Source organism: Typopeltis vanoorti, chromosome 16 (genome assembly GCF_054136105.1).
Source record: "Typopeltis vanoorti isolate ZY-2024b chromosome 16, IOZ_Tvanoo_1.0, whole genome shotgun sequence".
Taxonomy (NCBI): Eukaryota; Metazoa; Arthropoda; class Arachnida; order Uropygi; family Thelyphonidae; genus Typopeltis; species Typopeltis vanoorti.
The window spans coordinates 2,411,665-2,438,395 of NC_143564.1; the positions used below are offsets into that span (position 1 = coordinate 2,411,665).

The 26,731-nt window shown below is 38.6% G+C and overlaps 1 protein-coding gene across 10 annotated transcripts in view; it reads left to right on the plus strand.

Annotated features, from left to right (window-relative positions):
* The window catches only part of LOC150097830 (CUGBP Elav-like family member 1-A), an 816,588-nt gene that overhangs the window by 457,500 nt on the left and 332,357 nt on the right, over positions 1-26,731 (plus strand). For all 10 annotated transcript variants that reach the window (XR_016549571.1, XR_016549569.1, XR_016549568.1 and 7 more), the window contains one exon: positions 23,020-23,160. Coding sequence is in view for 1 of the 10 variants with exons in the window: in XM_090406005.1 (XP_090262131.1) it covers positions 23,020-23,160 (141 nt within the window). In the remaining 9 variants the exon portion in view is untranslated. The remainder of the gene's footprint in view (positions 1-23,019; positions 23,161-26,731) is intronic.

Sequence of the window (26,731 nt, forward strand, 5' to 3'; positions counted from 1 at the left end):
ACTCTCTCTCTCTCTCTTCATATGTTTTTTTTTTTTTTTTTAATTATGCCATCATAAATTCACTAATTCATGTTTAGACTTCATAGGATTGTGCTATTTGCTCTACCCAGCAACTTATAGGACACACATATCACAAATTATAATTATTAATAATTTGTTTACCGTTAATGAAAGTGTTTCTACTCACACTTATTTTTTCCTATTCTTACATGTTTTATAAATGATGGTTCACATATTTTCATCTTTGAGCATTTCAAATATACCAACCAAATATAGCATTCACCCTCATTGTTGTTTTCTAATAAATCCTAAAACAAACAGATTGTTCCCCCACTCTATGCAGAAGTATTCAAAGTTATCTTGCAATTAATTGCATTGGGCCAATTAAAATGAGCGCTGATGCTCTATGCACTCTCAAAACTTTCATACATTGATAAAAATGCAATCACACGATCATGGCGTCCGCAGGGAGGGGGGAGGACAAATGGGGCTCTTCCCCATGGGATCAAGTAAAAAAATTCCACAAATTATAATTGCAAAAGTGATTGAGATATGTAATCTTACACCCCCTTGGGATGCTTTGTCTGTCTTAAAATTTTATTATGGGTAGGCTTGTTTTGGCCCACGGTGGGGTAGCCATGGAACACATGTTTTATTGCAGCAATAAAACATGTGTTCCTGTTTTTGGTTCATCTTTTTCTGATTTGTGAAAAAAATGTTCATTCATTACTGTTGTGAACAGAGACCAGTCCGTTTGCTCTCTGTGTCTCGTGAGTCATTGAGTGAAGTGTGAATTGTAAATTTATAGTGAAACAAATGTAAACAGAAAAATACATTTTTAAAGGTAAGTGTATGTAATTTAATATAACTTTACTTGTTAGTTTTATGATTTTTTTGCTATTAAATTGAAATAATTTAATTTAAGATTTTGGGATTAATTAAGTAGTTGATTTTTAATAAAATATGCCGGTCAATTTTTTTATATATGAAATTATGCTAAAAACTGTATTGATTCTGAGTACTTTTTTTCCCCAAGAATTAATGATCATTAAAATCGATGTAAAATGAAAATAATGTATTTATAGTTTACATAGACAAATAATTACATCAAAAAATGCTAAGAGACATTTATTGATGTAATTGTTTAATTAAATCAATAATTATAAAAATTTATTGATGTAACTATTTGTCTCCAAGCTTTGCTTCCCCTTGGAAAATTTTCTGTGGACACATGGCCATGCATATGGTCAAATTGACGTGAAATTTGTAAGGCAGGTTGCAAAGCTGCAACCTGCCTTACAAATCCTAGGATGAAATGCGTCTAACTTAGTGAGAAAAGAAATTGTTGAAGTTCATCCGAAGAGCCATTCCATACAGCAAAAATGTCATCGACATTTTTGCTGTATAACCCACACGACAGCACACCCAACCTAAATTGGCATCGACGCCACTGATATATATATACTGGTAAGTTTTAAAAGAGGTATCCCGTGAGTAGACATATCGATACAAAATTAATAACGGAAAAAACTCACGTACAAAAATTATTTAATAGTATAATTTTCACCTGTGTGTCACAGGCATCTTCAGTACATTAAGCTCAAATTAAACAATAACTGACAATTCCAAAAAGCGCCACCTAAGTAGCTGGTGTAATATAACTAAAAAGGTCAATAACTTTCCTAAAAATAAAAATAATAAAAAAAAAAAAAAAATAATAATAATAAAAACAAATCAATACAATAAAAAGTTAGGAAAGATTAGCTGATTTGTAAAGTACTATCTCCCATAAAGGGGATAGATGTAAGCCGTCGGATCTGTTTAAGTTAGGAGAATGAAGTAGAGTTTCACATGTTTCTTTATAAATGCGTTCCATGAGAAACTGACTTTTGTGAAGAACTCTTGTCTTTCTCCAATGAACTCTGTGTCTAGTGAGATGGCATGTTCTGCAAGTCCAGACTTTTTAGGTTGAAAGTATTTAATATAAGCTTGGTGTTCTTCTAACCGAATAGGGGCAGATCTTCCCGTTTGTCCGAAATAAGATAATCCACAAGAGCACGGAATCTGATAGACACCTGGATGATTAAGATGTGGAAGCTTGTCCTTAGGAGAAGCGAGAAAGTTGGAAATTTTTCTAAATGGTCGAAAGACAACAAAAATATTCAGTGGTTTTAAAACTTTTGCTATACGTTCACTGATGCCTTATACATAAGGGATAGTAATGCGCATTATTTCTTCTGTGTTTGAAGAGGAAGACATATTAAAACTACTCAAGGTTCTTTTAATGAAGCAATTCTTATAACCATTAGATAGAAAGGAAGAAGTTATATATTGTAGTTCTTTCTGTAAAAGATCGTCTGTAGAACAAAAGGAGTGGGCCCGATGAACCAGTGTTTTAATAGTTCCTGCCTTTTGACTGGGCTGGTGATGAGATTCTGCATGGATATAATGGCCTGTATGAGTCTTCTTTCTATAAACTGAGAAATGTAGGTTACCATCTTGTTGGCGAAGAATTAGAAGATCTAAAAAGGCTAACTGCTTATTTGATTCTACTTCTAGGGTAAACTTGATCCTAGGATGAAATGCGTCTAACTTAGTGAGAAAAGAAATTGCTGAAGTTCATCTGAAGAGCCATTCCATACAGCAAAAATGTCATCGACATATCTGAACCAATGAGTAGGTCTGGGAGAAATGTTGTCAAAGATACGTTGTTCAAAATGTTCCATAAAGAAATTGGAGATAGCAGGAGAAAGAGGATTACCCATTGCTGTTCCTTCAATTTGTTGATACAACTTATTTTTAAAGGAAAAATAACCAGAATTTATTACAAAATCAAATACGTTTACAATGTCTCAAAGAAATTCCTGTTGTAGTAATTCAATACTTTCCGAAAGAGGCACATTTGTAAATAAAGAAACAACATCTAAACTGCTCATGATATCAGAAACGTCCACATGAAGATCTGAAATTTTATATTTGAAATCCAAAGTATTGTTTATATAAGTATCAGTTCTTCTAGTTGAAGAGGAGAGTAAATTTGATAAAAATTTTGAGATTTTGTAAGTGGGGTAACCTATACAATCTATGACTGGCCTTAACGGATGCCTGGTTTATGAACTTTAGGAAGACCATACAATCTAGGTGGACGACCGAAGAAGGTTTTAAGTTTTTTCTTTTGATCTTCATTCCAGGTAGATACATTGTCTATAAGAGAATTAAGTCTTTTCAATTGACTCTGGGTAGGATCCGATGTAAGAAGCCTATAAGTTGAATAGTCGTGAAGTAAAAGAGACATTTTTCTCTCATATTCCTACCTATCTTGAATCACTACAGCCTTCCCTTATCAGCTTTCGTAATAATTAAATTAATGTTATTCTTCAGTGATTTCAATGCTTTAAACTCAGAGTAAGAAAGATTAGGATGAGGAGGCTTGGCATGAAAAAGAATTTGTGCACATTCAAAACGTAATCTGTTGGCTGTTTTTTGGGATAAGGATCGAATATCCCTGTCTATGTTATGAAAAAAAAGATGCCTGTGACACACAGGCGAAAATTATACTATTAAATAATCTTTGTATGTGAGTTTTTTCCATTATTAATTCTGTATCGATATGTCTACTCACGGTATACCTCTTTTAAAACTTATTGCTAGCCTTCACGGAGAGTCTAATTCCAAACAATCTGCTAGATACGGTAAAATATTGGTAAAGAAGGCCAAATGCATTAACAGATTAATATTCCTTAAACGATGTAAGATGGCCCAGGTTATTCCAACCTGTTGTAAAATAAAAGAAGTTTTTAGGTCCCCAAAAGCTCATCGGATCTACTTCAAAGCTAGTAAGTCTCTTTTAAATAATCAGCTACACGAAGCTAAAAAATCACGTTTACCCTAGAAGTAGAATCAAATAAGCAGTTAGCCTTTTTAGATCTTCTAATTCTTCGCCAACCAGATGGTAACCTACATTTCTATGTTTATAGAAAGAAGACTCATACAGGCCATTATATCCATGCGGAATCTCATCACCATCCCAGTCAAAAGGCAGGAACTATTAAAACATTGGTTCATCAGGCCCACTCCTTTTGTTCTTCAGACGATCTTTTACAGAAAGAACTACAATATATAACTTCTTCCTTTCTATCTAATGGTTATAAGAATTGCTTCATTAAAAGAACTTTGAGTAGTTTTAATATGTCTTCCTCTTCAAACACAGAAGAAATAATGCTCATTACTATCCCTTATGTACAAGGCATCAGTGAATGTGTAGCATCATCATCATCATCAAATTCCTGCAATGTACCCTCAAGGGGTGTACAGGATATGACAGTACTGCATGAAAAAATTACATCATTACTAACTTCCTATCTACAATTTTCCTCCAAATCAGTCTGTTACTTGTCAAGACGCCAACATTATCAGATCTTATATTTCTGTCATCTAAGGCACTTTGTACCGTATCAATCCACCTACATCTTGGTCTTCCTCTGCGTCGTTTTCCTGCCAACCTGGCAGAGAACACTTGTTTTGCTAATCTTTCCTCTCCCATTCTATTTAAGTGACCATACCACCTGAGATTAGCTCTGCTAATGCATTCCTGGATGCTGACAATGTCAAATTCTTTCCTAATATCCTCCTTTTTAATATGATATTGCCATTGATGCCATCTGTTCACGCCTCTAATCTTTCTCAGGACTCTCATATCTGCGGTCTCTAGTCTTTGGTCAAGTGTTTTACTTCTGACCCAGTTCTCAGATCCATAAGTTAAAACTGGTTTGAACACTGTCTTGTATACAGCTAATTTAGTGTTCCGACTAATTTCTCTCTTATTCCATATGAATTTATTCAGTTGACTTCCCACCATACTAGCTTTACTGATTCTGTTGTCTATTTCTATATTTAATTTACTATCTTCAGTAAAAATTGTGCCTAAGTAGCTGAAATGTTTTACTTGTTCCACATGTTCTCCATTCACAGCACAGTTGACATTTTCAATGATTCTGCCTATTTTCATTGTCTTTGTCTTTTTATTGCTGACCTTCATACCATATCTCTTACAACAGCTATTCAATTTAGTCAGAGAATCTTGCAAACTTGTAGCGGATTTATTTAGAAGTATAACATCATCTGCATAAAGCAAAGAGCTGACATTAACATCTCCAATTTTGATATCATGTTTAATACCACTTTCCTTCATAATGTGATCCATATAGATAATGAATAACAGAGGGGATAATGTACATCCTTGTCTCACACCAGATTTAACATTAAACCATCTTCCTGTACTTCCTTCAATTCTAACTGCTGACTTACAACTCAAATAAAGAATGTATATCAAAAGTTTTAAAACCACTGAATATTTTTGTTGCCTTTCGACCGTTCAGAAAAATCTCCACCTTTCTCACTTCTCCTAAGGACAAGCTTCCACATCTTAATCATCCAGGTGTCTATCATATTCCGTGCTCTTGTGGATTATCTTATTTCGGACAAACGGGAAGATCTGCCCCTATTCGGTTAGAAGAACACCAAGCTTATATTAAATACTTTTAACCTAAAAAGTCTGGACTTGCAGAACATGCCATCTTCACTAGACACAGAGTTCATTGGAGAAAGACAAGAGTTCTTCACAAAAGTCAGTTTCTCATGGAACGCATTTATAAAGAAACATGTGAAACTCTACTTCATTCTCCTAACTTAAACAGATCCGACGTCTTACGTCTATCCCCTTTATGGGAGATAGTACTTTACAAATCAGCTAATCTTTCCTAGCTTTATTGTATTGATTTGTTTTTATTATTATTATTATTTTTATTTTATTTTATTATTTTTATTATTTTTATTTTTAGGAAAGTTATTGACCTTTTTAGTTATCTTACACCAGCTACTTAGGTGGCGCTTTTTGGAATTGTCAGTTATTGTTTAATTTGAGCTTAATGAACTGAAGATGCCTGTGACACACAGGTGAAAATTATACTATTAAATAATCTTTGTACGTGAGTTTTTTCCATTATTAATTTTGTATTGATATATATACCGGGTGATCCAAAAGTAACAGAAAAAGTAAAAATTCAATAATTTGAAAAGTATAGACAGGAGAACGATGCAGTTTTCACAGAAATGCATAGAAAGATATGGGATTTTTTTTGTAATAACGAAAAATTTTATTACCAGAATAGTTACATTTGCCACCGACAGGTGGCGCTTCAGTTTTGTCAGTAGTTTGTGCAGTGGCATAGCACAGTTTGCAACGCAGCTAGGATTACAAATGTTCAATGTGACAGCCGTCATTCATGAGAATGGACGTGGCACAATACCCTGCTCAGCATCAAAGATGGTTTCAGCTGTAATTCCTGTCACATGATGGCAAATAGCTTCTTTCAACATGGCCAATGACGTCGGCCGACCTCTGAACACTTGTGACTTCAAGTAGCCCCATAACCAAAAGTCACAAGGTGTAAGGTCTGGAGAACTTGGCCGCCATTCATGCGGGGAAGAGCGACTGAGGACACAGTCATCACCAAATGTTGATCGCTGCAGGTGTTGGACAGGACCTGTGATGTGTGGAGGTGCTCCATCCTGCATGAATGTTACACTATGGAGCACTTGCCTCTCTTGCAAGGAGGGAATGATGCCATCTCTTAAAAATGTTGCATAATGTTCGCCTGTGACAGAAACAGTTCGAAATGTACCACTGTGAACTTCCTCAAAGAAAAAGGGGCCTATAATTAATGATGCAGTGAACCCACACCTTTGGCTGATTCAAAGGAGTTTCCACAATCGCGTGTGGGTTCTCTCTCACCTAGATGCGGTAGTTGTGCACATTTACACTTCCATTAAGCGAAAAGTGCACCTCATCCACAGGACATTTGACAACCAGTCCGCATAGTTTTCCATCTGTTGAAAATCCCAATTTGCATATTCATGATGTCTCTCGAAATCGGTTGGTTTCAGTTCCTGTACATGTTGGATTTTGTAAGGATACTTCTTAAGGATGATCCTGAGTAATCGCAACACAGTCTCGTACGAAATGCCAGTTCGTCTTGAAATTTCGCACACACACTGCATTCCCCATGTGCGGAAGCTGCCGATTGTGTGTCGGTCTCGTGTTCGACCTCGTGCACAACTGCAATAGTTTTTTTGAGTCTCCCACTTCTTGCACATGCTTCCAAACTGCCAATGTCCTAAAACCTTTTTATCATAGCTATCATTGAGGAACAAGACATTGGGCCCTTTCCACTTCTAATACCTCGCATTGAACGATAGGTGCGCAAAGCCACACTTGCACATTAAGAGTTCTTATAATACAGCTTAACTAAAAGTGCTTTATCTCATAATGATGACATGCCTCACCTTGGCAGAACGTTTAACTTCAGTAATAAACGTTAAATGCTGAAAGTTTAACTTCAGTATTCACTACATCTGAAATTTATGTACCTCATGGTTTAAGTAGTGACAGGTAGCAGCTCTGGGACTGCTATAGTGCCACCTAACGGTGACAAATGTAACTATTCTGGCAATAAAATTTTTCATTATTAAAAAAAATCCCATGTCTTTCTGTGCATTTGTGTGAAAACCGCATCATACTACTGTCTATACTTTTCGAATTATTAAATTTTTACTTTTTATGTGACTTTTGGATCACCCGGTATATATATATTATTATTATTATTATTATTATTATTATTATTACGGGCAACTCCAGGGAGTCATTGGACTCATCGAGGGAGGCCCCAAATCATATTCATCACAACTATTTGACATTCATACAGTATCTATCATACCTCGCCTTAAACTCATTCACTGTCACAGCATCCACCACAGACTCAGGGAGCGCATTCCACTCATTCACTACTCTAAAAGTAAAGAACCCAGCTCTAACACCTTTACTAACCACACTTTTGCCCAGTTTCCATGGATGTCCCCTAGTCCTCCCACAACCAGCCCTGTTCTCAAAAATATCTTCTGAATTAGTTTTATAGAAACCCTTCAGTAATTTGAATGTCTCAATCATATCTCCCCTCCTCCGCCTATCAACCAATTTTTGCAACCCACAAATCCTCAACCTGTTCTCATACGGTTCATTCCACAGACCTGCTATCATCTTGGTCACTCGCCTCTGGATCCTCTCCACCTCCTCCCCATCAAGAAGAAACCTAGGTGACCAAATCTGAGCACAGTAGTCTAGATGGGGTCTTATCAAGGCTCGATACAGAGGAACAATAACCTGCTTGTCTCTGCTTGTCAACGTATTCTTCAGCAACCAAGTGATTTGATGAGCTGTTTTAGTCACTTTTGCAATGTGTCTCCTAAATTTCAATTCCTTATCTACCAACACTCCTAAATCTCGTGCCTCATCAATTTCCTGGAGCACGGTTCCACCAATGCAGTAAACTGCCGCCAATCTTTTCACCCCAAAATGCATAACCTTACATTTTGCCACATTAAACTGACATCCATTCTCCTTAGCCCAGACCTCCAATCTGTCCAAATCATCCTGCAAAATTTTGACGTCATCTGCATTCACTATTGCCCTACCCAACTTCGCATCATCCGCAAACAAATGAACTGTTCCTCTCAGATCATTTCCTATATCATTTATGAACAAATTAAACAGCAGTGGTCCAAGAACAGATCCTTGTGGCACACCACTAGTCACAGGCCGTCTTGTGGACTCTACTCCCGAGTAAACCGCTCTCTGATATCTCTCCGTCAACCACCCTCCTATCCATCTCACCAACCCTATGTCCATTCCCATATGCTGCAATTTACTGATTAGAATTCCATGTGGAATCCTGTCAAAGGCCTTGGCAAGGTCCAGTAGAATCACCGTAAACCCATTACCCTTATCCAGTTCAGCCGTCACTGTGTTATAATACGTGAGCAAGTTACTGAGGCATGACCTACCCTTCACAAAACCATGCTGTCCCCGATGCAGTATCCCATTTTCTTCTATCCAATCTTGTATTTTCCTCTTGACTATTTTCTCTAAGACCTTGACAATGATTCCTGATATGCTAATCGGTCGGTAATTTACTACAGCAGTCTTGGAACCACCTTTATGCAGTGGAACTATTTTCCCCTCTTTCCACCCGCTTGGGACTAACCCAGACCCGAGACTCAAATTAAGCAAAATGGTCAAGGGTACTGACAATTCTTTAGCTGCTTCTCGTACAACACGAGCTGGTATACCATCCAATCCCACAGATGTATTGACATTGAGGTTATGCTATAGACTACTCACCTCCACTTCATTAACCACAATTCCCGTATAATCTACTGGTTTATTCGTTTCTGCAATGTCACCACCTGGATGATATACTTTTGCAAAGTGCTCACTCAGTAACTCAACTATCTCAACTGATTCAGTTACCTCCCTACCATCGGCATTCTTTAAAATCAATCTGCCATGTACATTTTTCCTTTTACTTGCTACATATCTAAAAAACTGTTTAGGATTCTCTTTAGCCTGCATGGCCAATGTTCTTTCGTAATCCTTTTTTGCTTTTCTTACCACACTCGTCACCATTCTGGCCTGTGCTTTATACCGTTCATGTGCCTGCCGGTCACCCTTCTCCTTAAATTCACTCCATAGTTGTTTCTTTTTTTGCAACTCAAACTTAATGGTGTTATTCATCCATTTAACCCCTACTTGATTTATTATTCGGACTCTAGGTATACAGTCAGCCATTGCTTCATGCAAGCACTTCTTAACTACCTCCCATGCACTATCACCTTCTAGTCCTTGCAGTTGTACATGCCATGGCACTGAACCAATCAAACTCCTAAGCTTGTCATACTTTCCAGCCCGATAATTCCACATGTACCCTGTCTTAATTGAAAATTCTACACCTTTAGCCACCTCCCAAGTTAAGACCCTATGATCACTCTCACCGATTGGTGGCAATGTGGTCATATTTGTTACAGCCAAATCCTCAGATGTAATTACTAGGTCAAGCACTCTCTGACCCCTAGTATTTTCCATTACATGCTGTCGCAGATAGTTATCCCTTAATAAACGCATAAAATCCAGTTCCTTCCTCCCGTGTGTCCTCTCCTCACTCCAATCAATGCGACCATAGTTGAAATCTCCCATAATAATCACCCTCCTTCCACCCATTTCTTCTATTTGCTTGTGCATACTGTCACCACCATCTTTTCCATCACCTGGTCTATAGCAGCACCCAATTGTATATTTAGTTCTGCTAGCCACAATCTCACACCAAATGGCCTCAAATGTGCTCTTTTCTCTATCCTGCAATTCAACTTCTATTCTCCTTGGCTGGAGCTCATCAGCTATCATCAACAATACTCCTCCCCCCATTTTATTCTCTCTGTCATTCCTGAACACACTATACCCATCACATTCAATCCCACTAGTTATATCATCTACAGTCAGCCATGTTTCACTAATACCTATAACCTGTGGTCTGGAAGTGCCAACCATGGCCAAAAACTCTTCCTTCTTGTTCCTAATACTCCTAGTATTAGTGTACATGAATTTAAGACCCCCATTAGCTCCAACCCTATCTTGATGCCTTATATTAACTATCCCACTCAGATTTGTTGTCCTTATTTGCTCTGGCATATTATATTCATTCTTACATTCAACTGCCTCCATAAGGACTGTATCTCTACTCCCCCTCCCCTAACAAATCTAGTTTCCCTGAATTTGCACATCCACTACATTCAGCAACACTTTCTCAAGTCTTCTTACACCGTAACCATTCAAATGCAAGCCATCCATCTTATATAGATCCTTTCGCCCATCAAACTCACTCCACACATCCACAAATTCCACACCACTCGTCATACATAACCCACGCATAAAGTCATTTGCAATTATAGCCCTCCTTTTAAACATTTCACTGTCATACCGTGGCAAAAGACTAATCATTCTAACTCTCTCACTGTTTTCTTTTGCTACCTCAAACAATTCATTCAGGTCTTCTATCATTTCCATTTTATCTCCTTTCAAATCATTCGTACCTGCCACAACAATCATTTCTTTCACCCTTTCCTTTTGCTCTCTAATAGACGCAGTTACATCCTTTATGGTCGCACCAGGTTGGTACGATTTTGTCAAATCCTCTACTAACACACCTCGTACTAACGAGTCTCCATACAGCACTCTATCCTTCATTTTGTTCATGTTCACATTCATACGTCTATTTTTCCTGTCATACCTTTTATTATTGGTTGGTTCATTCAGTCTACTTTTGTTCATGCACTCTAGCTGCTGTTTTGCTCTTTCTATCGCACTATTCAACAACGCGATCTCACTCAATGCATCTATCTCATCTTTTTTGTTCTCTGAGAAACCATTTATACTATCATTCACACTTTCTACATTCACACTCTCACAATTTTCATGTACAACCTTGCCGTTTCTTGTCATATCCCTGTTCCCTTCATTCTGAAGGTTGACAAAAATATCACACTCACGATCCGAAATACACTTCAATTCCGCATTCTCCCTACATTTTCTACACACATTCAATCCTATAGATATATATATAGTTCAACCTGGTGTTAGTAACCAGAGCCGCGAGGAGAATGAGTGCTTGCCTGATAGAAATGGATGGTGTAAAAGAGCAGAGAAAAAGTGTTAAAAATGTTTTGAAAAGAGAACGAGCGATGGTAAGAAAGATGAAAGTGAAGTGAATGTGGCGGAAGTTGAAAAACAAGATGCAGTTGGAGATAAGGTGATGAGCGGCGTTGACTGTGAACAAGTGTGTATGACACAAGGTTCAAAAGTTCGAAAATTCAAAAGAATGAATGAGAGCTAAAGTTTGATTCAAGGTTTGAAAGTTCAAAAATTCAAAAGAATGAATAACAGTGAAAGTACAACAAAAGGTTCGAAAGTCCAAAAATTCAAAAGAATGAATGATGAAAATGTGATGCAAGATTCGAAGGTTGACTTGGGCAAGAGATAAAATGGATGTGGAATGAAGTTAAGAAAATTCGAGATATGTATGGAAGAGCGAAAATGATTAAAATGAATAATGTTGGTATGAAAGAGTTAACGAAAGACTCGCGAGTGGCATCATATGGTGATTCAGTTATTAAAGGTGTTCTGGACGAGTGGATGCATAAGGTATGTTTTACTGGAGGTAGAATGAGTAGAGTGTTTGAGGCATTAGATATGTGAAGCAAGCAAGCAAAAGAGTTGGTAGTTGTAATAGGTACAAATGACTTCACTGCAAATAAAAAACACATCAGATTGGATATCAGGTGGTTGTGACGGATAAAAGAGAGTAGTGTGATAGGAAAGGTAATAAGTCTGTTGCCCAGATATGATAGTGGTGAGATGAGGCAGAGCGCAAGGATTATGAATGATATTGAGTGTTGTATGGTGACTCATTATTAAGAGGGGTGATAGATGGCAGTGTAACTAAATCGTACTTACCGGGTGCGAAATTTAAGGATGTAAGTGAGAGTATTAGAGTGCAAAAACAGAGGGTGAAAGAATTAATAATTGTGGCGGGTACGAATGAATTGAAAGGTGATAAATTTTTTATGAGAGAGGACTTGAAAGTATTGTTAAAGGTAGTGAAAGAAAAGAGTGACAGAGTTAGAATGGTTAGTCTGTTGCAGCGGTATGACAGAGAGGAGTTTAGGAGGAGGGCCATAATTGCAAATGACATTATGCGTGGGTTATGCAGACGGTGTGGTGTGGAATTCGTGGACGTGTGGAATGAGTTTGAAGGGCGAAAGGACTTATACAAGATGGATGGCCTGCATTTGAATGGACTTGGTGTGCAGAGACTGGAAAGAGTGTTGCTGAATGAAGTGAAAATGGATGTGCAAAACCAGGGAAACTAGAACTACCAAGGAGGGGGGGAATGGATATACAGACATCAGTGAGACAAATGAGTGTAAGAATGTATATAATGTACCCGAGCCAGCACTAAGGACAAAAAATGGAAATGGGTCATTTAGAATAACGTATCAATATAGGGGTGGGACTAAGGGATCACTGCATTTCATATATACTAATGCCAGGAGTATTAGTAACAAGAAGGAAGAATTTTTGGCCTTGATTGGCTCTTCCTGGCCACAGGTTATTAGCATTAGTGAAACATGGCTGACGGAAGAAGATATAGTTAGTGGGATAGAATGTGTAGGTTATAGTGTGTTTAGGAGGGACAGAGAGAATAAAATGGGGGGAGGGGTATTATTGATGATAGCTGATGAACTGCAGCCAAGGAGAATTGAAGTTGTATCGCAGGATAGTGAAAGGAGCTCATTTGAGGCTATTTGGTGTGAGATTCAGACTGGCAGAATAAAATATACAGTTGGGTGCTGCTATAGACCAGGTGATGGAATAGATGGTGGAGATAGTATGCATAGGGAAATTGATGAAATGAGTGGAAGGAGGGTAATTATTATGGGGGATTTCAACTATGGTAACATTGATTGGAAGGAGGAGAGGACACATGTGAGGAAGGAAAAGGATTGTATTCAATTATTAAGGGATAACTATCTGAGACAGCATGTAATTGAAAATACTAGGGGTGTGAGAGTGCTTGACCTGGTAATAGCATCTGAGAATTTGACTGTAATGAATATGACCATGTTGCCACCTATTGGTGAGAGTGATCATAAGGTCTTGACCTGGGAGGTGGCTAAAGGTGTGCAATTTTCGATTAAGACAGGGTATATGTGGAATTACCGTGCTGGCAAGTATGACAAGCTTAGGAGATTGCTTGGATCAGTGCCATGGCATGTACAACTGCAAGGGCTGGACGTCGATGGAGCATGGGACGTGGTCAAGGAGCATTTACAGGAAGTAATGGCTGATTGTATACCTAGGGTCCGAATAGTAAAACAAGTAGGGGTTAAATGGATGAATAACACCATTAAGCTTGAGCTGCAAAAAAAAGAAACAACTGTGGAGGGAATTTAAAGAAAGGGGTGACCTGCAGGCACATGAATGGTATAAAGTGCAGGCCAGAAAGGTAACGAGTGTGATAAAAAAAGCAAAAGCGGATTATGAAAAGAAACTAGCTTTGCAAGCAAAAGAGAATCCAAAACAGTTCTTTCAATATGCTGCAAGCAAGAAACAAACTGTACACGGCAAAATGATTTTAAGGAATAACGATGTTAAGGAGGTCACTAAATCAGTCGATATAGTGGAGTTACTGAGCGCGCACTTTGCAAAAGCATATCATCCAGGTGGTGACATTGAAAAAGTGAAGGAACCATTAGTTTATACGGGAATAGTGATGAATGAAGTGGAGGTGACTAGTTTATTACAGAACCTTAATGTGAACACATCTGTGGGATTGGATGGTATACTGGCACGGGTCTTGCGTGAAGCGGCTAAAGAATTATCAATGCCCTTGACCATGTTGTTTAATCTGAGTCTCAGGTCTGGCTTAGTCCCGAAGGTGTGGAAAGAGGGGAAAATAGTTTCACTGCACAAAGGAGGATCCAAGACTACTGTTGCAAATTACCGACCAATCAGCATATCAGGAGTCGTTGTCAAGGTCTTAGAGAAAGTAGTCAAGGGAAAAATACAGGAGTGGATTGATGAAAACGAGATACTGTACAGGGGACAGCATGGCTTTGTGAAGGGTAGATCATGCTTCAGTAACTTGCTCAAGTTTTATAACAAGGTGACGGCTGAACTGGATAAGGGAAATGGATTTACAGTGATACTGCTGGACCTGGCAAAGGCGTTTGACAGGATACCACATGGAATACTAATCCGTAAACTACAACATATGGGAATGGATATAGGGTTGGTGAGATGGATAGGTGGTTGGTTGATGGAGAGATATCAAAGAGTAGTTTATTCAGGAGTAGAGTCCAAAAGACAGCCTGTGACTAGTGGTGTGCCGCAGGGTTCTGTTCTTGGACCACTGCTGTTTAATCTGTTCATTAACGATATAGGGAAGGATCTAAGTGGAACAATTCATTTGTTCGCTGATGATGCAAAGTTGGGTAGGGCAATAGTGAATGCAGAAGATGTCAAAGTCTTGCAGGATGACTTAGATAGATTGGAGTTCTGGGCTAAGGAGAATGGATGTCAATTTAATGTGACAAAATGTAAGGTTATGCATTTTGGGGTGAAAAGATTAGTAGCAGTATACCACATTGGTGGAACTGTACTCCAAGAGATTGATGAGGCCAGGGACTTGTGAGTGTTGGTGGATAAGGAGATGAAGTTTAGGGGGCACACTGCAAAAGTAGCTAAATCAGCTCATCAACTCACTTGGTTGTTGAAAAATACCTTGACGAGCAGAGACAAGCAAGTTATTGTACCTCTGTACTGAGCCTTGATAAGACCTCATCTCGATTACTGTGCCCAGATTTGGTCACCTCGGTTCCTTCTTGATGGGGAGGAGGTGGAGAGGATCCAGAGGCGAGTGACTAAGATGATAACAGGTCTATGGAATGAACCATATGAGAACAGGTTGAAGATTTGTGGGTTGCAGAAACTAGTTGATAGGCGTAGGAGGGGAGATATGATTGAGACATTCAAATTGCTAAAGGGATTCTATAGGATTAATTCAGAGGATATTTTTGAGATCAGGACTGGTGGTGGGAGAACTAGGAGACACCTATGGAAGCTGGGCAAGAGTGTGGTTAGCAGGGGTGTTAGAGCTGGGTTCTTTACTTTTAGAGTGGTAAATGAGTGGAATAAGCTGCCAGAGTCTGTTGTGGGTGCTATGACGGTGAACGAGTTCAAGACAAGGTATGATAGATACTGTGAGAATGTAATCACATAGTTGTGTGGACATGATGTTTAGGGCCTCCCTCGATGAGTCTAAGGACTCCTGGAGTCGCCCGAAATAATAATAATAATAATAATAATAATAATATGTTAGTGGAAATGTGAGGACAAATGAGTGCATTTTGTTAATTGTAGAATGAGTTTGAAGGACAAAGTGAACTGTATAGGAGTGATGGACTACATTTGAGTGGATTTTGTGTGAGTCACTTGGAGTGCAGAGAATGAATCTGATCAAATAGTAAGCGATGTGGAAGAACTGGAGAGTAAGACAGGTGGACGAGGTGGTTTTGAATGATGAAGTGAGCAGCATGAGTATAGAAAATGAGAGAACAGGTGTGGAAGAAAAGGAAACAGGGAGACTCAGGTTAGACAGAGGAACACAGCATAAGAAAGGTAGATGCTTCAAGAAGCTGTGAATTCATATGTAGACAAAAAAGGGAAGGGAATGACCTGGGATCAAGAGAAAACAGTTGGATCTGAAGATGGTTTGAAGATGAATAAGGAGAAAAAGAAATGGCTCGAGATAGCATGGAGAAATCACATCAAATACGTGGTGTTAGTGGAATTAGCTGCAGATCCAGGAATAAGCTACTGTCTTTGTATACAAATGCTAGACGTGTAAGAAACAAGGCAAATGAAATAGTTGCATTAATTGAGTCTGAGTCTGTTCACCCAGAAATTGTTCAAATAAGTGAGACATGGTTGGATGAGGACAGCATCCTGACAGGAATAGAGATGGATGAGTATGATATGTTTCGTGAGGATAGAAAGGGTAAAAAGGGAGGGGAGTGCTATTGATGAGATTGATATAGATATAGAGATATATTGATATAGAGAAAAAATTATGTCCATACAAAGTAGAGATGCAAGAGGGAAATAGTGCCAGTAGTTTTGAGATAGTATGATGTGAGATAGAGGCGAATAGAATGAAATACTTAGTTGGATGTTGTTATAGACCTCGTAATGTGGATGGTAGTGACTATGAAATGTATAATCAAATTAGCCTAGCAAATAAGAAAAGGATAATAATTATGGGCGATTTTAACTATGGCAATATAGACTGGAATGATAAGATAGCAACTAGAAGTAAAGAAAATGAGTTATTTGAGTTTTTGCGAAACAACTACCTCAGACAGTATGTAAAGAAGACACACTAGGATTGAGGGTCTTGGATTTGATCATCTCATCAGAGGATGTTATTATAAATGAGGTGTTGAATCTCCCTCCAGTCATTGAGAGTAAAAATGAAGTGATTATCTGGGTGGTTGCCAACACTGTGAGGACCTATGTAAGGAAATGGTATATTATTATTGTTATTAAACAAGACCTCATGGAGTCAAAGACTCATCTACGAGGTACTTTTATCTCACACACACATCTCATCATACTGTGTCTTAAACACATTCAAACTCCTTGCAGACACCGCACTCTCAGGCAGGGCATTCCAATCACTCACAACTCTGCACGAAAAAAACCTGCCTCTCACTCCCGTACTCACACCCTCTTTATACAGTTTCCAGGGATGACCTCTGGTTCTCCCCTGATCTCCCACTATTCTCTGTAGAACTTCTCCACCATTGATCCTATAGCAACCCCTTACCAACTTGTAGGTCTCTATCATATCTCCCCTCTTCCTTCTCTCCACCAGACTCTACAAATTACATCTTTTCAATCTTTCCTCATACTCGACATTCCATAGGTCAGAAAGTACCTTAGTCAGTCACCATTGGACCTTTTCCAACATCTCTTCATCCTTCTGAAAACCCGGTGACCAAATCTGGGCACAACAGCCCATGTGTGGCCTAATCAAAGCCTTATACAATGGAACAAGAACCTCCCTACTTTTACACGTCAGTGTCCTCCACATCATTCTTAGAAGTCTTTGTGTTGTCTTCACAATTTTGGCGATGTGTCCCCTAAATTTTAGATCCTCATCCACTATCACCCCCAGATCTCTTATTTCCTCTACTTCCAACAATATATTCTCACCAAGCATAAATTCTGCATCCCATCTTTGTTTTCCAAATTTTAAAACCTTACATTTTGCAACATTGAACTCACATCCCCATTTCCATGCCCAATCAATTTATTCAAGTCTTCTTGCAAGGCCACAACATCCTCACTACTCTTTATGGTTCGTCCCAACTTTGCATCATCTGCAAACAACTGAATATCTCCATCCAAATCTTCGCCAATATCATTAATATACAAGTTAAATAGTAATGGCCCTAAAACAGACCCCAGAGGCACTACACTAGTGACTTTCCTTTTCCTGGATATCGCACCCCCCATACACAACTTGTTGATACCTATCAGATAGCCAATCTCCAATCCAATGCACTAATCTAATATCCAACCCCATCTGCTCTAGTTTGACTGTCAACTTATCATGAGGTACTCTATCAAAAGCCTTTGTGAAATCCAAGTATATTACTGTGTATCCTTCTGCTCTGTCCAAGGAAGCAGTCGCTTTATTGTAATAAGTAAGTAGATTACTAAAACATGACCTCCCTTTAGCAAATCCATGCTGTCCATCAAAGATTATACCATTGTTGTCCACCCAACTCTGGATCCTAGTTCTTACAAGCTTCTCCAACAACTTAACCACAACACCTGACATGGAGATAGGCCTATAGTTTGATGCTTGATTTCGATCACCTCCTTTATGAAGTGGCACAATCTTGCTCTCCTTCCACTCTTTAGGAACTTGACCATGTGCAAGACTCGTATTAAAAAAATATGTCAAGGCAGGTGTCAACTCTCTGGCACACTCCTTCAGAATACGCAGTGATATATTATCAAGTCCCACAGCCTTATTTACATCTAGTTTACTCAACTCCCCAAACACCTCTTGCTCACTTACAGTCAGTCTCTCCTCCCCATCATCAACTGCTCTTAATCTCTCCATGAAGTCACATTCACAAGATTGAAAGATCTTTATGAACTGCTCATTAAGTATCTCCACCACACATTCTACAACAGCTGTCTTTATACTATTTCCTCAATCAATGTCATCCTTCCATAATCATTCTTTCTTTTGCTGGCTGCATATCGAAAGAACTCCCTAGGATTATTTTTGGCTTCATTAGCTAACTGCTGTTCATATCTCTCTTTAGCTACTCTCACCAACCAAGTCACCCTCCTTACCTGGTCTTTGTAGATCTCATGAAATTGGTTACTTCCACTTCTCTTTTGCTGCCTCCACAATGCCCTTTTTCTCTGTATTGCATGCATAATCTCTTTATTCATCCATCTCACACCTACCTTATTTAACCTTCTGACCCATGGTATACATTTAGACATTGCATGTACTAGATAGTTTTTGAAAATCCTCCAAGCTGCATTGATCTCTTTTCCAGGTAACTCCTCATTCCATGCTACACCTGCAAGCTGTCTCCTGAGCCCTTCATAATCACCCCCCTTGTAGTTCCACATATACCCTTTTTTCACAGGGGGTCCTTGCACTGCTGGCAATCACCCAGATAATCACCTCATGGTGACTTTCACCAATTGGTGGATGATTTGACACCTCATTGATAATTACATCCTCTGATGAGATGACCAAATCCAAGACCCTTAATCCTCGTGTGCCCTCTGTTACATACTGTCTGAGGTAGTTATCCCTCAAAAACTCAAGAAACTCATTTTCTTTACTTCCAGTTGCTATCTCTTGATTCCAGTCTATATTGCCATAATTAAAATGACCCATAATGATCACCCTTTTCTTATTTGCTTGGCTTATTTGACTGTACACCACCATCCACATTACCAGGTCTATAACAACATCCCACTAAGTATTTGCTTCTATTCACCTCTATCTCACACCATACTGCCTCAAAACCACTGGCCCTATTTCCCTCTTGCATCTCTACCTTGTATGGACATAACTCTTTCTCTATCATCAATAGCACTCCCCCCTCCCTTTTTACCCTTTCTATCCTCACGAAACACATCATACCTTTCCATCTCTATTCCTGTCAGGATGTCGTCCTCATCTAACTATGTCTCACTTATTCCGACAATCTCTGGGTGCACAGACGCAATTAGTGCAACCATTTCATCTGCCTTGTTTCTTATACTTCTAGCATTGGTATACAAACACAACAACTCATTTCTGGATCTACAGCTAGTTCCACTGATACCACTCGATTGATGTGATCTCTCCATGCTGGACTGGGGCCATTTCCCTTTCTGCTTCTTCATTTTAGAACCATTTGCAATTCCATCTGTTTCCTCTTGGAGCATCCACCTTTCTCACACTGTGTACCCCTGTCCACCCTGAGCCTCCCCGTTTCCCTGCTCCTCTTGCACACCCATTCTCTCATTTTCTATACTCATACCACTCACTTCCCCATTCATTTCCATTTCTTCAATCTCTCCTGTCTTACTCTTCTACTCTTCCACATCACTCCCTCTCGATCTGATTCATTCTCTCTATTCACTTCTCTACTTTCCAGGAGCAGTCTCTCCAAGGGTCTCACACCATAACCACTCAAATGCAGTCCATCGCTCCCATACAGCTCACTTCGTCCCTCAAACTCATTCCACACATTAACAAACTGTACTCCCATCTCCTCACACATTTCAGCCAGAATATCATTCATAATCCTTGCTCTCTGCCTCATTTCACCGCAATCATACCTAGGCAACACACTGACTACCCTTCCTGTCACACTATTCTCTTTTATCTTTCCAAGCAGTCTTCTGACATTCATTTTGACATGATCTTTGTTCTCTCTCAAATCATTTGTACCAATTAATACAATTAACTCTTTTGCTCGCTCCTGCCTCATATTCAATGCCTCAATCACTCTACTCATTTTACCGCTATAAGTGGTATATGTGGAACTACAAAGCTCGTGATTATGAGAAGTTCAGGATACAGATTGCAGCTGTGGCATGGAATGAGTAGTTAGCTGGAAAAGTGATCAACACAGCTTGGAGGATATTCAGGAACTATCTAGTAGATGCAATGACTAAATGTATTCCAAGGGTCAGAAGGTTAAATATGGTAGGCGTGAAATGAATGAATGAAGAGATTAAGCATGTGATATAGAGAAAAAAGGCATTATGGAGGCAGCATAAGAGAAGTGGTAACTAATTCCATGAGGATTACAAAGACCAAGCAAGGAGGGTGACTTGGCTGATAAGTGTAGCAAAAGGAAAGTATGAGCAGCAGTTAGCTAATGAAGCCAAAAAGAATCTTTGGGAGTTATTTCGATATGTAGCCAGCAAAAAAAAAAAAAAAGATTGTGTAAAGACGACATTGATTGGAATGATGGTATAAAGACAACTATTGCAGAAGATATAGTGGTGATACTTAATGAGCAGTTCATAAAGGTTTTTCATTCTTGCGAATGTAACATCATGGAGAGATTGAGAGCAGTTGATGATGGGGAGGAGAGACTGACTGTAAGTGAGCAAAAGGTGCATGAGGAATTGAGCATAATTGATGTTAATAAGGCTGTGGAACTTGATAATATATCACTGCATATTCTGAATGAATATACCAGGGAGTTGACATCTGCCTTGACATATTTTTTAAATATGAATCTTGCATTGGGTCAAGTCCCAAAGGAGTGGAAGGACGGCAAGATTGGATCGTTTCATAAGGGAGGTGATGGAACTTAGGCATCAAATTATAAGCCTACTGTGTGTCAGATGTTGGGATTAAGTTATTGGAGAAGCTGGTGATATCTAGGATCCAGAATTGGGTTGACAACAATGGTATTATCTTTGATGGACAGAATGGATTTGCTAATGGGAGGTCATGCTTTAGTAATCTATTTACTTATACAATGAGGTTTCGGCTTTCTTGAACAGAAGAGAGGGGCACACACACAGCAGTGACTTTGCAAAAGCTTTTGATAGATTACCACAAGATAAGTTGATAATCAATATAGAGGAGATGTGGTTGGATATTAGACTAGTGTATTGGATTGGAGACTGGCTGTCTTATAGGTATCAACAAGTTGTATATGGGGGAGGAATATTCTGGAAGAGGAAAGTCATTAGTGATGTGCCTCAGGGGTCTCTTTTATGGCCATTGATGTTTAACTTGTGTGTTAACGATAATGGCAAAGATTTGGATAGGGATATTCAGTTGTTTGCAGATGATGCAAAGTTGGTATGGAAATGGGGATGCGAGTTTAATGTTGCAAAATGTAAGGCTTTAAAATTTGGGAAACAACAATGGGATGTGGAATTTATTCTTGGTGGGGATATATTGTTGGAGGTGGAGGAAATAAGGGATCTTGGGGTGATAGTGGATAAGGATGAAATTTAAGGGTCGCATTACCAAAATTGCATGGATAACAGAAAGAATTCTGGAAAGGATGCGGACGACACTGACTTGTAGAAGGAAGGAGATTCTTTTTCCATTGTATAAAGCTTTCATTAGGCTACACATGGACTACAGTGCCGAGATTTGGTCACCTGGTTTTCAAAAGGATGAAGGGATGTTGGAAAGGGTCCATGGGCAACTGACTAAGGTAATTTCTGATCTCTGGATCCATACAAGTTGGTAAGGGGGTTGTTATAGGATCAGTGTTGGAGAGGTTTTTATAGAAAACAGTGGGGGATCAGGTGAGAAACAGAGGTCATCCCTGGAAGCTGTATGAGGAAGGTGTGCGAAGCAGGTTTTTTTGGTGCAGAGTTGTGAATGATTGGAATGCCTTGCCTGAGAGTGTGGTGTCTGCAGAGAATTTGAGAGTGTTTAAGGTATAGTATGATGAGCTGTGTGTATGACAAAAGGACCTCCTAGATGAGTCTTTCATTCCATGGGGTCTTGGGATAATAATAATAGTAATAATAATAACCTCTGTATCCTCTCAAGATCTTCATTCTCTCTTCTCAACTCAGTCTTCATTCCTTCCATCTCCTTTCTCAGCAGTTGTATTTTTCTTTCTCCACATGCTTTGCTTTCAGTTGCCATTCACACACACAATCATGGCCATCAAACTAACCATCTCAATCCGCTAAATTACTGAAGGCTAAATCTATATGTAGGTCTTTAACATTCTAAAAAATGTATGCCGAAACCCAGTATCGAACCAGGGACCTTTAGATGTTCAGGCTAATGCTCTTCCAAGTAAGCTATTTCAGCAGCATTTGATATTTTTTCTCCTCTCCATTAATAATCTTCATTGTTACTTGAAGATTTTTAGGCTCTTTTCTTCATTAAATACTGCTAATTTGTACATAAACTACTTACAAATAGCAATCAGCTATCTTGCAAGAACTATGTTATGTAGTTTTCTGAATTGTATACACTCTTGTTTTTATAGAGCTGTAGCAGTCCTCTTGTTGTGAAATTTGCTGATACTCAGAAGGAAAAAGATCAGAAAAGACAACAGCAGATGATGGCTAATCTATGGAACATGGCAAACTTTGCAAATTTGGGTGGTCTAGCACCCCACTACTTAGCTGTGAGTATATTTTATAACATGTTGTAATAGGTGTCATAATTCATAAATGAAACTTTTTTTTGTAGTTAAATAATATCAAATGTCAGTCTCATCATTGTACTTTTAAGCCATCTACTTTAAAATGTAATTTTATTATCTTTCAGTATTCTGAACATTTTTGTGTACCTGGAATTGTAGATAAGTTGAGGAGTAAAATCTGAGATTTGATTGATAATAGTAGGGTATCTGAGAATTGCATAGGATTGTTAAGGAAAGTCATGTTTTTACAATTTACTTACATATAACCACATGGTGACAAGTGTATTGGATAAGAGAGATAAGTATACATTATACATCGGATAATGGAATGATGTGGAGAACTATGACATGCAGGAATAAAGCGGTTATGATGCTATTGTATTAGGCCTTGATCGGCCCTCATGTGGATTATTGTGCACAGATTTGGTCGCTGGGTTTCATGGTGATGAGGATATGGTAGAAAGGGTCCAGAGAAGATTCACAAAGGTTGTCAGTTGGAATGTGGGCTATGAGGACAGATTTAGAAAATGTAAATTGCAAAGCCTCTTGAATAGGAGGATGAGAGAGATGTGATTGAGACATTTAAGTTGATCAGAAGTTATTATCAGGTTGACATGAAGGTTGACATATTAAAGATTTTCCATAGAATGGGAGAGGGGGGGGGTGGAACAAGAGACCATCCCTGCAAACTGTATGAGGATGGTGTGAGGAAAGGAGTGAGGAGAAGGCTCTTTACATGAAGAGTGGTTAGTGAATGAAATGCATTGCCTGAGTGAGCGTTGTGAATGTAGACACATTGAATCAGTTTAAGACACAGATGGATGAGTTTTGTGTGTGATAGTGTGTACTTCCCACAATGAGTCTGACTCCATGGAGGTCAGATTTTAATAATATAAAGTAGTGTGTTTCAATTTCGCAAAACTCTTTGATTTTCCCATAACAAGCTGGTGTTTAAAGGATAGGATTAGATAGGATTAATGAGTTCGATAGGAGATTGAATGCCTGATACATATCAGCATGCTGTGTATAGGTGAGCAAGAGGAAATTCACTGATTGGATGTGTGTTGGGGCCATTATTGTTTAATTCTGTGGGTGATATTGGAAGAGGTTTAAATGGGAAAATGCAGTTGTTTGCAGATGGTGCAAAGTTGGGCATATCCATAATGAGCAAAACTGATCATGTCACTCCCCAGGAGAATTTGAATAGGGTTTCTAACAGTTCAGTGTTGTGAAATATAAAAATTTTAAATTATGTATTGATGGAAGTAAAGAAGATAAGGAACCTAAAGGCCAAGATAGACAAGTACCTGAAATTTGGATGCCATTCTAAAATTGTGATGATGATGAATAGATTGATTTGTTCTCTTCATTGCCATCCTCATTGCTAAGTTGATATCATTTCTACTCTCCAGCAAGCAAGCTCCAAATCATACTGTAAGCAGGGATATTTTTGAAAATCTTTAGATAGTTATCTCATATCATTACCTGATGTGTGAGATAACTAATTCTGCCCATGACAGGTGAGAAGTGTTTTGAAATCTAAAAATGTATGATAGGTTTAAAACCTTTCATGGATGAGTTTCACATAAAAAAAAAAAAACATGTAGAATTAAAGAGATTATAGGTCTACTTACAAGACTTTGTTTAGTCTGCATATGACACATAGATTTTAATTCTCTTTAATTCTACTTTTTTTTTTCCATCTAGAGATGAAGAGATTTTAGGAAAGACACAGAGAAGAGTGTTAAGGTAATGTGAGGTCTCTAGAATGTTTGGATATGAAGAATAATTGAAGGACTGCTATCTCTGAAGCTAGTTATATTGGAGGAGGCAGTTTGATATGCTAGATTAATGCAGAAAATTTTTTATAGAATGAAGGAGAGAAGATTAGAACAGCTGCTTTGTATAAAGGTTATCCATCAATATTTTCTTCCTTTAGTAAACTTTAGTAAATTTTAACTTTTAATTTGAATTAAAATGAAAGTAGTTCTGCTTTCAAAGAGAGAAAAATTATACATGTGTGCACAATATTAAGGTATATTTGATTACTAGTTTCTCTCTTACTGGCCTTCCACAATGAGTCTTTCATGTATGATAACAGTAATGTTTAAAGGTATTATATGCACCCTGCATAGATAGACCTGATGAACTGATTGAGGAGTTCTACAAAAACCCACAGACTATTTTGGATTATCTACCAAGGAGAGATGTACTTTTCTTCTAAGGGGGCTTTAATGCAAAAGTGGTAAAGAGTATGAGGAGTTAGGCCTGAGTGTAGCATGTTTGGTCTGTGTAATTTAACAGCTGTGGTGAAAGACTGTTGGAATTTGCCCATGATAACAGATTAGTTATTACCAATACCTACTTCCAGAAACATCCACAAAGGACCTATACGTGGACATCCGATTGATTACATCCTGGCTCTCCAGGGGTGAAAGACAAGCATCTTTGATATCCATTGGGCCAGTGGTTTTGAAGAGGAGATTGGCACCATCTGTCTTAATTTACTGCCCATTAAACATTCATGGCGAAGGATTTAACACAGCACACCATGCCGGCTCGGACGTCGCCCGGTTCAACAAGGTCCGCGTTGCCATTTGGTAGCAGCTCCAGGGGTGGCAATGCAAAGTTAGCGACTGGCGCTACCACTATCACTGACAAAAATAATGGAAAAACTGGATCCAGATTCAGACTCTGAAACCATTTAATGACCGGAAATTGGAATATTAGGACTCTACTACAATCAGGTCAACTCAAATTACGACAACGCGAACTAAAAATATATAAATGGACTGTTATGGGACTTTGTGAAATTCAGTGACCCAAAACAGGAGAGCTAACAACAGATGAAGAACATTTGCTTTTTTACTCTGGATGTGACTGCAGCGGAAAGGAAGGTGTCGGGTTTTTGATACACAAATCATCACGAAATTCTGTCATGGAATTCAACCCTATCAATAGCAGAATTGCTCTAGTCTGCCTGAGAGGAAAACCACTCAATATCACCATACAGGTCTATGTCCCAACCACAGATCACGAGGACTCCAAAGCAGAGGAGTTTTATGGTCAACTTAATGCAACAGTCGCCAGAGTGAATAGAAAAGACCTTTTGATTGTACAGGGCGATTGGAATGCCAAAATTGGAACAGACATTGGCAAGGATTACCTCCCATTTGTCGGACCATATGGCTATGGGGGGAGACAAACGAAAAAGGTTTTGAATTGATCAGTTTTGCCTCACAAAATGAACTTACCATTACTAACACCCTATTTCCCCATAAACCTTCCAGAAGATGGACATGGACTTCCCCTGATGGTAAAACACACAACCAAATTGACTTTATCCTTGTAAGCACAAGATTTAAAAACTCCATCAACCTCACAAGAACCAGATCTTTTCCTGGAGCCGATATTGGCAGCGACCACAATATGGTCATCGCAACTGTGAATATGAAAATGAGGGAAAGATTACCTACAAAATCAACTCGTAAAAGACATAATATAGAAAAATTAAAAGATCCCCAAATACATAAATATATAAATATATATATTT